Source organism: Prorops nasuta, unplaced genomic scaffold, assembly GCF_024137725.1.
Source record: "Prorops nasuta isolate Cenicafe-Biocafe unplaced genomic scaffold, Cenicafe_Pnas_1.2 PNAS00010, whole genome shotgun sequence".
In the NCBI taxonomy this organism is placed as follows: Eukaryota; Metazoa; Arthropoda; class Insecta; order Hymenoptera; family Bethylidae; genus Prorops; species Prorops nasuta.
In genome coordinates, this window is record NW_027116807.1 from 7,813,650 (window position 1) to 7,827,468 (window position 13,819).

At 32.3% G+C, this 13,819-nt stretch overlaps 2 protein-coding genes across 2 annotated transcripts; one reads left to right on the forward strand and one right to left on the reverse strand.

Moving 5' to 3' along the window:
• Positions 1 to 1,564: 1,564 nt before the first annotated feature.
• On the reverse strand, positions 1,565 to 2,846 carry LOC136777152 (uncharacterized). The gene is made up of 3 exons (XM_066733227.1): positions 2,521 to 2,846; positions 1,775 to 2,116; positions 1,565 to 1,691 (listed from the first exon to the last, which is right to left on the reverse strand). Exons 1-3 carry the CDS (start codon positions 2,844 to 2,846, stop codon positions 1,565 to 1,567), a joined length of 795 nt encoding a protein of 264 aa, XP_066589324.1.
• Positions 2,847 to 10,261: 7,415 nt separating this feature from the next.
• On the forward strand, positions 10,262 to 12,314 carry LOC136777153 (uncharacterized). The gene is made up of 6 exons (XM_066733228.1): positions 10,262 to 10,371; positions 10,563 to 10,757; positions 10,861 to 11,215; positions 11,281 to 11,481; positions 11,570 to 11,927; positions 12,121 to 12,314. Exons 1-6 carry the CDS (start codon positions 10,262 to 10,264, stop codon positions 12,312 to 12,314), a joined length of 1,413 nt encoding a protein of 470 aa, XP_066589325.1.
• The last annotated feature ends 1,505 nt before the right edge of the window (positions 12,315 to 13,819 follow it).

Consider the following 13,819-nt stretch of genomic DNA (forward strand, 5'->3'; position numbering starts at 1 on the left):
TTGTGCGGATATTCGTAGCGAAGACGAGCTATCTCCCTACTATGTAAGCAGTGTCGCTAAGGGGATTCTATGACCGGTTGGCGAGGGGGTCGGGGTTCCACGGGGGGAGGGGAGGTAAAGGAAATGCCCCCACTCCTTAGCGGAGGGGGAAGGGGGTATTTCCCCCACTCCTGGGTGTTAGGGGAAGCTCGGAGGTGGGGAAAAATTAATTACGTGACATCCCGGTGGTGGGGAAAAATAAGGCACGTGACACACCTGGTGGTGGGGGAAAATTAAGCACGTGACATTACTGGTGGTAAGGGAATATTAAGCACGTGACACACCTGGTGGTGGGGGAAAATTAAGCACATGACACACCTGGTGGTGTGGAAAAATTAAGCACGTGACATTCCTGGTGGTGGGGGAAAATTAAGCACGTGATATTCTTGGTGGTGGGGGAAAATTAAGCACGTGACATCCTGGTGGTGGGGGAAAATTGAGCATTTGACAAAATTCTTATTATTATAAGAATTGAAGGAATGGTTAATTAAAAATACACGCAGATTTCTGGAAAAAGCCTTTCGGCATAAAAAACCCACTTTATTATTTAAAATACATATTTTTCACAACTTTCAGTTTTTTTTGTTTGTTTTTCTCTCACTTAGACACATTGCGAATAATTTTTTTTTTCTAACAATCTGCAGCGAGAAAGCCGGGCTGTGCCTGCAAACTTACGGGGCTCTGCCTGTTGTTGTTGTTATTCCCGTTGTTGATGCTCGTACTTCCATTTTCTTTTGCGTAGCCACATTTCTCACCTGAGACATATTTGAAAACATGTTGTTACTTTTCTTTTTTACACAGTAATAGCTTTTTTTTTACAAAGCAAGTATACTTACAGAAATCACCACGCGATTTTTAGGGTTTCGCCGCTTCTGCATCTCCTTCCTCTCTTTCTTGTTACGTTAGGCGCTGCGTCAGCAAAGCGGCGTGGCTCAAATGGCTTCCAAATATAATTGGGTCAGGAGAGACACTGCTGAATTGTGTTAACAGAGCCGACGATACAATCGAAACGTCGGTCTTCGAGCAGCGAAAGATCGACAAGGTCAGCGGGATTCGTGGTAATTTAAATAGAAGAGAAAATGTCTCTTCGTTTGAGCTCAGATTTGTCTGACTGGCAATGGTATTTCGGCTTGGTGTTACGGTTCAGCTTGTTGTATAGTGGCAGTGGTTGTCATAAGATGTAGGCTAATTTCTGGACGGCTGTGGTCGTTGTAAGATTGGGCAGGTTGTATGGTTGCGGTAGTCGTCGTAAAAGATTGTCGGTTTAAATCGTAGTTGTTATATTTCTATAGTCGCGTTGATGCGAGTTACAATTAATTTAATCCTTAAACTACCAGCACTTCGTTGGCCGGGCGAAGAAAAGTGTTGAGCTATCTGCTCCGTAATGTTCGGTCGCGACTCGCGGCAGTGAGATGCACAGGATAACTAACTTTTGGTCGGTCGGAGCGGATTATAAATGCGAAAATTTTGGGGGAGGTGGTGCAAGACCTCCTGTGTCTCGCAACACCTTCCAGCCTACATCTCACTAGGTCGGGTCGTTGATCGTCGTCCGAGCATTACGCACCCAGCCGAGAATTTCGGGTGTCAGCATTGAGCAACGATCTCGAGCTTCGTGCCCCGCCAAGTGACCGGAAGTCCCGGTGTCGAAACAGCTAATTCAACATTTTTCTTATAATTTCTTATTTCTAACTATTCTAATTATTACTAAAATAACCTATACTGGGGTTGGAAGTACAGGGAACAGACCCCTACGTTACATTCTTCTTCTTCCTCTTCTTCCTCCTCTTCCTCCAATTGTCCTTCCATTTCATCCGTTATTTCCATTAGTTGCTCAACTAAAGCGGCAAAATCTGTATCATCCTCCATTTCTTCCACCACCTCCTCACTCTCCCACAAATCGTCGTCTTGCTTCTTTGGTATATCACTCCACGTGGTTCTTTTCACTACCGTTGCTAGCGTTAAAATGATCTCAAGATTTATCATCGCTAGTCGTTTAGATGCAAAACGATCTTCCAATGAAATATGAACTGGCCGATTACGCACGTATTTTTTAGTTAATCTGCTACCTTTCTTTCCTCTTTATCAATACATATTAGTCTTCTCTTTATCAAAACGTATTAGCTTTCTTTCCGAGAAGTGGAACGCAGTGAAAGAGAATGTCAATAGAGAACTACTAGCATCCTCGTATATTTTTTTTGTACCTCTAAAAGCAAATTCTAACTTGTAATGTTGAAAAAAAGAGAGTATAAATTTTATTTTGAAGGTTTTATTTATACAAGAAATAAATACTGGGGAAAAAAAATTGTTGGCATCATTTTGATTGGTTCTTCTAAGTAAATAGCAGCAGATGGTAGTGACAGTAGCAGCAGGACCGGTATCATCTACGAAAAAAAAAATTAGGAAGAAGATTTATTATTATTATTATACTTCATATCTAAGCACTAGATGTCAAAAAATTGTTTTTTTTTCATCGATTCTTACCGATTGTGGGTGGACTCCGTAAATGAATCAGACAGGAGCTGGAGAACGTCAGCATCCTCGTCGAACCGTATAATGTTTTCTGGAGAAAGCTCTTGCTCCATATCAATACCCTCCCACTCCATTTCACTACTAAAATCCGATAGACGATCATCATCATCATCGTCATTATCCCCATCGGACTGGATATTTGATGGGGATTGTTGCCGCTGAAGCTTTTTCCTCAGCATCCTCATAGTTTCTGTCAACACGTTGTTATCCTCGTCTTCCATTTCACCCCAATCTTCTTCCAAATCTACTTCTTCTTTTTCCTCCACTGATTCATCCATATTTAGAATGTTATCAATATTTTATTCAGTAAATAATCTACAGAATTTAATTACACCCATTTCTTTTTTGTGTGTAGAAACTATCACGTCAAGCAAACTCGGTAGACTGAGAATGGAAGAGATGTAAGCACAATACGAAATATATTAACAATACGTATTATTATTTTCTCTATCAATACGTATTAGCTTTCGCCTCCTCACAATAGCTATCAACACGTTATTATCCTCCTCTTCCATCTCACTGCTATCTTCATCTACTACTACTACTACTACTACTACCTCGTCCATACTTTGGATGATCTCAATATTTTAACTAGCATCCTGATACGACGACCGTTAATAATATTATTTTATCATTTTTAGTGTGATTTCAGGGGTGAGGAGCAGGGGGAGGGGGGTTGCGATTTGTTAAAAGAGAGTTGAACGATCGTTGGAGTTTTTAAATTAAAATTTATATATTTTTTAATAATAATAATATTATACACATAATAATATTGCTTCTAAACTGCAGCAGCAGCATCTGCGATTAAAAAATTGAAAATGATTTATTATTAGTCTTAACTTTTAATTCCATGAAGTACTTAATGTTAGAAGAGTTTAAACTTTTTTTACCGACTGGTGATGGTGGTGGTGGTGGTTGTGGCTGTTAAATGCAATCACGATCCCTATGCTCACGTAGACCACATATTGCGCAGCGTACAAGACGTGGTATAGGTTGATGATCAGCAGCAGCAGCAGCATCAGCAGCAGCACCAGCAGCAGCAGCACCAGCAGCATCAGGCTGCAGCGGTGCATTTAAAGGTCTACGAAGTGGTTGATGCTGCTGCTGCTGCAGAAGTCTCCATCTACTTGGTACAACTAATTGCGCTGTCGGCTGTTGTATAAGGGTCTGTTGTACAATCCTATATGGCTTTACGATTGCTACAGGCAATCCTGTTTGTTGAATGTCCAATAATGTCAATTTTTTGTCTGGCAAACTGATTTTTTTTGTTGGAATCCATTTCGTATACTGTCAGAAACACTACTGAAGTCGAGATTGCTCTCCTCTTAATATTAACAGTACGAATAATCCTTATCTATCTCTACTCTAGATTGAGTTACATCTCTTAATCAATACGTATTAGCTTTCTTTCCGTTTACTCCAGATGAAATAGGAAGAGGAATATTTACAATAATATTTTTTCAATAATTTTTTTAGTTTCGATTTTATTAAACCTCTACTTTTTTTCTCATGTTTTTTAAAAACTATTCTATAAAAAATTTAATAGTAAAAGAAAAAGAAATGTGGTGGTTCCTCTTCTTCCCTCTTAGTCTTCTTTGACTCAATATCTTCCTCCTCCTCTACTTTTTTCTCCTCTTCCTCTTTTTCCTTCTTTGTCTGCCTTGACTCCAAATCTTTTTCCTCCTCCTCCTCTTCTTCCTCCTTTTCTTCCTTAATCTTCTCCGAATCAATATCTTCCTTAGTCTGTTTTTCTTCATTCTTCCTCTCCTTTGACTCAATATCTTCCTTAGACTGTTCCTCTTCTCCCTCTTTTACTTTATCAAACAAAAAATGTAAAAAATATTATGAAAAAGTAAAAAAAGAAATTGTAAAATAAATGCTTACAGTTTTTATGCAAATAATGATGCAGTTTCCGTTCATACTCTTCGAAGTAACGATGGAAAAAATCGTTAATTCGATTGACGTATTCCTCTGTCAATTCTCTGGGAAGAGTAGGTGAATGAGGAACAATATCCTCTTGAATCATGATTAATTTACACTTTTCGCAGCTCATTTTTTTTCCTGTGTGCAGCACCGACGATGGTATGAGATTGAGTGAAGCTTTGAGGACTTATCTTCTCCTCTTTATTTCTCTAAATAGTTCTTTTTTTTCGATGAGTTTGAAAGAATCACATTTTTGCTTTTATCCACTTGGCAAAAACTGACACATCCTCGTACGGACAGTAGATACGTTCATTGTCCAAGTTCGTCTCTCGAACGTGTAAATTAAACGGTGTTTTTTCAAAATCATATAATTTAATTAAATCCTTAAACTTAGGACAACCATACACTTCTAAATTAATATTTTCCACATTCATCCTATTCAATATATTTTTTTCAATATTCCTTCCCTTGTAGGTTACTACGGGATTCTCGCAGGTTAAGCAATCTCTATAATAAAATCTTCAACATCCTCCTGCTGGTATTTTTCGAATCCCGTATCACTGTATTTTATACCATGCACCATATTGAGCAAATACCACACAGTTTTTTTGTCTTTCTCACTAAGGTTGTTCATAGTGTCAGGTAAAGGAAAAGATGCGTAAGAAATTTGGTTACTTGTTAAATCAATTATAGCTATATCTTTATATTTAAATTCTTTCTTATAAACTAAGAAACCTTCTATATCCATTATGTGAGTTATTCTATGCATTGTTGCGATCGCGCTATTCTTGACGAAGAAAAAAACTGAAATGAAGCCTCCGAAGAAATATCTGCGTCCAGAGAAAGACTTTATCGTTTCTTTAAAATATAAAGTTACATTTGATAAGGAGTCCATTCTTTCTTAATCAAAAAAATATTTTTTTTTCCTATTGTATTATACTGTGATGAACCTATAGGTCACAATCACAATGGGAAAAAAATCTTAGAAATTATCCCCTCTTAAAAAAAAACATTGAATTTTAATACGTTTAGCATATTTGTTCCTCTGATGGAGGGGGAAAAGAAATTTCTTAAATGCGACAAAAAAAAAAAGATCGTTCAGTATTGCATCGAGCGACTGACGATATTGACACCGACATTCGTTGATTTTCAAGGTTTTATATTGACCGACAAAAGTTTTATAGTTAAAGAATTTGCGGTGTTGCGTGATAATGAAGTGTATCACAATGTATTTTCACCACCATTTCAAGAAGCTTGGTTGAGCGATCTCGAGAGAGAACAAAATGAGTAAGTCTTTTTTTAAACGATAAAAAATATAATGTTCTGTATATAATTTTTTTTGTTTAATGTTGGCTTTATTTTAATCGCCATGGATTCAATTGGACCGACGGTCATTCACTTTATTACAAGTATAAAGATGTAAGGTAGAAGGAATTAAGGCCTACAAATCTTTCTTCAGAGCGCATCACTCTCTACATATTATATGCCATTGGTTTGATTTAACACGTGGCGCCTCATATGGAATTAAAATGAAACACAAAAGTGCCAACTCTGAGAAAATTAAAAATATTTGTCAATATAAATAGAGGTTAACAGCTGATGAAATGACAGGTATGACAGCTGTTATAAAAGATTTCGTTCAAGAAATTAATATAAAGTAAAAATGTATAAGAAATTAGTACATACTTGATAGTAGTTCTTTACAGCATACGTACTAATTTATATTTGCAGCTTAATAATTGTAAAACTATTTATTATTTATTAATGTAATTACATTAATCGTTATTGGCATGGTTTAAGACAAAATTTTTTTTGCTATCAAATATATTTTATTCTCAGTTTTAAATATTGAAGTTACTACACATATAAATGATACACGTCATGTATAATTACAATAATGGTTGATTATATTTGCTTAAAGGTATATGCTTCTAAGCCAATTAAAAGTTTGCACGAAGAGGAACAGATGCTATATACATATATAACTCAATTTTGAAAGTGAGTTCAAATATATTAATATATGCAAAACCTATTAAATGTCATGAACTGTAACCAACCAATTATGTGTAACATGATGGTGCGCAGTGAGTTATGTGTCCTTAATACTTTCTATATATATATAAATAATGAATATTAAACTAATTAACGACAAAAGTTTAATGTTATTTTTATGAACATATTAGGTTGTACACGAACAGAAATGTAAAGAAAAAGAAGTAGAGAATGAAGAAGACTGATGGGCATGAAGTGGTTGCTGCGGAGCAATATTCACATTCACTTAGATTTAAGGAGAAACAAATTACATTATAAGATAATATTACTCTTACTATATGAAATCAAGGTATGCCATATAAAAGTTACTTGAACTAAACAAATAACAAAAAGAGTTAGTACTCGTTATAAATACTGACAGTGATAAAAAATGTTACAAAATTATTTAATTGTAATTAGATTAAGTTTTAATTTCATATATCTCATATTTTGCATAAGGTATTAACAGTTTAGCAAACGAGAAGAATAAAGTTAAATTATGCACAGCCTATAAAATTCTGAATAGTCCATTTCTTAACTATAAAGATTCTATGGAAAAATAATAGTGAAAAGGTAGAATTAATTTTCTTCTATATCGACTTAATATTGTTGAGATTTAATAATTTGTAGTGTAAAAAATACAATAGTACAATTGTTAAAGCAATAGAAGGAATGTGATGGCGGGCATCGGAATGTTAAACTAGTAGCTGTGTTCCCTCTCATTGCCGTTCCATATCTACTACCATGTTAACTTAATAAATTAATTATGTGTCTCAGCGACCAAACGTAGTGCTTAAGAAAATAATTAACTTTACTACCGTAATTATCTGCAAAATCTGTAGCTAAGAGATAGTGCTATTGAAAGCTTTTTGCATTGTGCTTACACCTTGATAATCTCAAATTTATATGCTGGTATTAAAAAAAAACTTTATAAAGATAGACTTGTATATTCAGAATTAATATTGCATAAAATACATTGAGGAACGTAAAATTAATATTTTCAACAAAATGATAACATTTTTTAAATGATCTGTTTAAATAATAAATATACATACAGTACACTTTACATAATTTTATTATATTAATCGTTGTGTTTATTTATTTCAGTCAGTCCTTGGTAGACTTACAAATAGCTGGCCGTTTTCCAATGTAAGCCTGGATGCATCGAAAGTTTTTAACGTCTCTTCTGAATATAAATGAAATATACTTTCACGAAAAAGGAAATAAAGATGACAAATATTATAAGATAAGAAAAAGAAAGTGATCTAGACACGTAGGAAAGTAAATGTGCATCCTTTTATACAATAATTAACTTACTGTTTAAACTAACGCACAACTTTTTAATGCCTTCCATGAAGTTTTTATTTTGAACAATAGAGTTGTCTAAAAATGTTCTATATTTCCTATTCTTTTCTGCATTTGATAATTGTTCAAAGTTTTGAAAAGTGACCATTCTTTCTTTATCCAATTATTGAAAATTTTTGACGAAGACGACATATTGCTGGTAAAAATGTAGGAGCCGCGTTTTATTTGATTGAATTCCAATCTATACATCGTTAGAACATCCATCATTTTAGCTATAATTACAGAAATAAAGAAATAGGAACTGTATAACATTAGGCGTTTTATAAAAATTTAATGCGTTTTCACTCTAATTTCAACTGATGATAAATTAACATTATTTTTCTTACAGGAAGCCAAATGTTGGATTTATATAGTCAGTTATATCTTTGATTTATATAACAATAATAATATACCGACTGTACTTACAAATAAAAAAAGAAAAGTTTGGATGGCTTCCAATTATTTTCTTTAATTCTTCATGGTAACGCTCCTGGCTACTATTTGTCCTTGTTTCTGATAGGAATACATTAAAAATTTTTGGTGTTACTCTGTGCAACCAAAACTGTTCAAAATAATTAAAAAACGGGACCAATAAACTATAAAATTTCTCCTTTTCGGCAGTTTTGCGTATTTTGTCAAACATAACTTTTGTTTCTTCCTCCGGCAATAATGGCAGATTACAAATTTCCCTCACAATAACTTTTATTTTGACTTCGTCATTTATTGTCAAGTTATTTGACTTCTTTTTTAAAAATCCAAGCTTCTCTATTTTCCTTTTGATACTCTGAAAACAAACTTAGCTTATAGTTTATTAATTTTTATATTTTTTAATTCAAAGCTTTTTCATTAATGTTAAATTTCAACTGAAGTACATGTACGTAGTGGAAATAGCAGCCTTGCAACTTTGTGTGCGGTAACGTGGTTGTTATGCTTTTCTGCAAGCATGCCTCAAAATCCGTTACAATTTTCTTAGGGTTAAATTTAGATGTAATTTTCAGCTTTATGAAATTAATCAAAGATGCATATGTCTTTTCTTCTTTATTTGTTGTTAAGGCCCAGAGGAATGGAATGAACTGTCAATTGCATAAAGTTTGTATAAATATATATTGTCATATTTTTTTACTGTATGGAAACTTACCTTTTTTTTATAGTTCGATAAAATCGTAACCATTTGGTATAATTTTTCATTAAATTTTGGAAGTATCTCAAAAGTGCCGTCAATTGACATTACGTCACTCTCTCTTAATAGTTTTTTGACAAATTGTTTGTCGTACAAAATTATTAGGAAATTGTTGCTCTCCTGCAGCAAAATATCAATATGCAAACGATGTACTTTATCTTTTACGCTATACGTAAAGAATTTACGAAATTTGTTGTCATTAATAATTTTTTCTAATTTCTTCAAGCTATTAATTTTTGGTAAGCAGTTTCTCCATTTGTACATGTTTCGTTTAACTTTATGAAATGGCAATTGTTCAGCTGCCTCCGGATATCTAAAGTATTGAAGCAATAGTTATGATGAATTGTATCACGAAAAAGAAGACCAAGAATTCGCGAAGAAATCATTTGGACCCATTTTTCATAATTTCAACTTACTCCTTTGCCGCTTTCATATAACACATTTTCATGCCCATATTATTTTCTAAAACTATTTCATGCAATTTTTGCCTAAATTTAGAAATTATATCATATTCTTCATCTGTAGGATGTGAATGTGCCTGTCCCCTTTGAAATGTATTATTAATTAATTTCGCTGTGCCTTTGCAATTTTTATTTAAACATTTTAAGTAACTGTACAAAAAATATATTACTTTCATCAGAAAGCTTCAGATACAGCCACTAAATTAACAAAAATTCATTCATTCATTGATCTTCGCATGTAAAGGCTGTTACTGCAAAACTTAATTGCATATACATTACATCATAATTAAAACAGTTTGATTTGTGTAATAATTGAAATCACCGAGATCATCTATACATACATGATTTTCTCCCCTCTTTTATTAGTCCTGCTTATATTCTTCTTGTAAATGTGAACATCTTCATATTGAGTATCGCTTCGTTTCCGTAATAATCTACCTTCAAAAGACATTTCAGATCCTTTCTATTAAAAACTGTTAGATCTATATAAAAATATTTACTAAACAGGATGCTGCTTTTTATTTTTAATACATCAAGATCCAACCATCGAAGACGAAACGAAGTCACGTGCACGTAAACACAAATATATATACATAGGCTGCCGGTTTTTGTTTATTATCATTTGTGTTTACGTGCACGTGACTTCGTTTCGTCTTCGATGGTTGGATCTTGATGTATTAAAAATAAAAAGCAGCATCCTGTTTAGTAAATATTTTTATATAGATCTAACAGTTTTTAATAGAAAGGATCTGAAATGTCTTTTGAAGGTAGATTATTACGGAAACGAAGCGATACTCAATATGAAGATGTTCACATTTACAAGAAGAATATAAGCAGGACTAATAAAAGAGGGGAGAAAATCATGTATGTATAGATGATCTCGGTGATTTCAATTATTACACAAATCAAACTGTTTTAATTATGATGTAATGTATATGCAATTAAGTTTTGCAGTAACAGCCTTTACATGCGAAGATCAATGAATGAATGAATTTTTGTTAATTTAGTGGCTGTATCTGAAGCTTTCTGATGAAAGTAATATATTTTTTGTACAGTTACTTAAAATGTTTAAATAAAAATTGCAAAGGCACAGCGAAATTAATTAATAATACATTTCAAAGGGGACAGGCACATTCACATCCTACAGATGAAGAATATGATATAATTTCTAAATTTAGGCAAAAATTGCATGAAATAGTTTTAGAAAATAATATGGGCATGAAAATGTGTTATATGAAAGCGGCAAAGGAGTAAGTTGAAATTATGAAAAATGGGTCCAAATGATTTCTTCGCGAATTCTTGGTCTTCTTTTTCGTGATACAATTCATCATAACTATTGCTTCAATACTTTAGATATCCGGAGGCAGCTGAACAATTGCCATTTCATAAAGTTAAACGAAACATGTACAAATGGAGAAACTGCTTACCAAAAATTAATAGCTTGAAGAAATTAGAAAAAATTATTAATGACAACAAATTTCGTAAATTCTTTACGTATAGCGTAAAAGATAAAGTACATCGTTTGCATATTGATATTTTGCTGCAGGAGAGCAACAATTTCCTAATAATTTTGTACGACAAACAATTTGTCAAAAAACTATTAAGAGAGAGTGACGTAATGTCAATTGACGGCACTTTTGAGATACTTCCAAAATTTAATGAAAAATTATACCAAATGGTTACGATTTTATCGAACTATAAAAAAAAGGTAAGTTTCCATACAGTAAAAAAATATGACAATATATATTTATACAAACTTTATGCAATTGACAGTTCATTCCATTCCTCTGGGCCTTAACAACAAATAAAGAAGAAAAGACATATGCATCTTTGATTAATTTCATAAAGCTGAAAATTACATCTAAATTTAACCCTAAGAAAATTGTAACGGATTTTGAGGCATGCTTGCAGAAAAGCATAACAACCACGTTACCGCACACAAAGTTGCAAGGCTGCTATTTCCACTACGTACATGTACTTCAGTTGAAATTTAACATTAATGAAAAAGCTTTGAATTAAAAAATATAAAAATTAATAAACTATAAGCTAAGTTTGTTTTCAGAGTATCAAAAGGAAAATAGAGAAGCTTGGATTTTTAAAAAAGAAGTCAAATAACTTGACAATAAATGACGAAGTCAAAATAAAAGTTATTGTGAGGGAAATTTGTAATCTGCCATTATTGCCGGAGGAAGAAACAAAAGTTATGTTTGACAAAATACGCAAAACTGCCGAAAAGGAGAAATTTTATAGTTTATTGGTCCCGTTTTTTAATTATTTTGAACAGTTTTGGTTGCACAGAGTAACACCAAAAATTTTTAATGTATTCCTATCAGAAACAAGGACAAATAGTAGCCAGGAGCGTTACCATGAAGAATTAAAGAAAATAATTGGAAGCCATCCAAACTTTTCTTTTTTTATTTGTAAGTACAGTCGGTATATTATTATTGTTATATAAATCAAAGATATAACTGACTATATAAATCCAACATTTGGCTTCCTGTAAGAAAAATAATGTTAATTTATCATCAGTTGAAATTAGAGTGAAAACGCATTAAATTTTTATAAAACGCCTAATGTTATACAGTTCCTATTTCTTTATTTCTGTAATTATAGCTAAAATGATGGATGTTCTAACGATGTATAGATTGGAATTCAATCAAATAAAACGCGGCTCCTACATTTTTACCAGCAATATGTCGTCTTCGTCAAAAATTTTCAATAATTGGATAAAGAAAGAATGGTCACTTTTCAAAACTTTGAACAATTATCAAATGCAGAAAAGAATAGGAAATATAGAACATTTTTAGACAACTCTATTGTTCAAAATAAAAACTTCATGGAAGGCATTAAAAAGTTGTGCGTTAGTTTAAACAGTAAGTTAATTATTGTATAAAAGGATGCACATTTACTTTCCTACGTGTCTAGATCACTTTCTTTTTCTTATCTTATAATATTTGTCATCTTTATTTCCTTTTTCGTGAAAGTATATTTCATTTATATTCAGAAGAGACGTTAAAAACTTTCGATGCATCCAGGCTTACATTGAAAAACGGCCAGCTATTTGTAAGTCTACCAAGGACTGACTGAAATAAATAAACACAACGATTAATATAATAAAATTATGTAAAGTGTACTGCATGTATATTTATTATTTAAATAGATCATTTAAAAAATGTTATCATTTTGTTGAAAATATTAATTTTACGTTCCTCAATGTATTTTATGCAATATTAATTCTGAATATACAAGTCTATCTTTATAAAGTTTTTTTTTAATACCAGCATATAAATCTGAGATTATCAAGGTGTAAGCACAATGCAAAAAGCTTTCAATAGCACTATCTCTTAGCTACAGATTTTGCAGATAATTACGGTAGTAAAGTTAATTATTTTCTTAAGCACTACGTTTGGTCGCTGAGACACATATAATTAATTTATTAAGTTAACATGGTAGTAGATATGGAACGGCAATGAGAGGGAACACAGCTACTAGTTTAACATTCCGATGCCCGCCATCACATTCCTTCTATTGCTTTAACAATTGTACTATTGTATTTTTTACACTACAAATTATTAAATCTCAACAATATTAAGTCGATATAGAAGAAAATTAATTCTACCTTTTCACTATTATTTTTCCATAGAATCTTTATAGTTAAGAAATGGACTATTCAGAATTTTATAGGCTGTGCATAATTTAACTTTATTCTTCTCGTTTGCTAAACTGTTAATACCTTATGCAAAATATGAGATATATGAAATTAAAACTTAATCTAATTACAATTAAATAATTTTGTAACATTTTTTATCACTGTCAGTATTTATAACGAGTACTAACTCTTTTTGTTATTTGTTTAGTTCAAGTAACTTTTATATGGCATACCTTGATTTCATATAGTAAGAGTAATATTATCTTATAATGTAATTTGTTTCTCCTTAAATCTAAGTGAATGTGAATATTGCTCCGCAGCAACCACTTCATGCCCATCAGTGTTCTTCATTCTCTACTTCTTTTTCTTTACATTTCTGTTCGTACAACCTAATATGTTCATAAAAATAACATTAAACTTTTGTCGTTAATTAGTTTAATATTCATTATTTATATATATATAGAAAGTATTAAGGACACATAACTCACTGCGCACCATCATGTTACACATAATTGGTTGGTTACAGTTCATGACATTTAATAGGTTTTGCATATATTAATATATTTGAACTCACTTTCAAAATTGAGTTATATATGTATATAGCATCTGTTCCTCTTCTTGCAAACTTTTAATTGGCTTAGAAGCATATACCTTTAAGCAAAT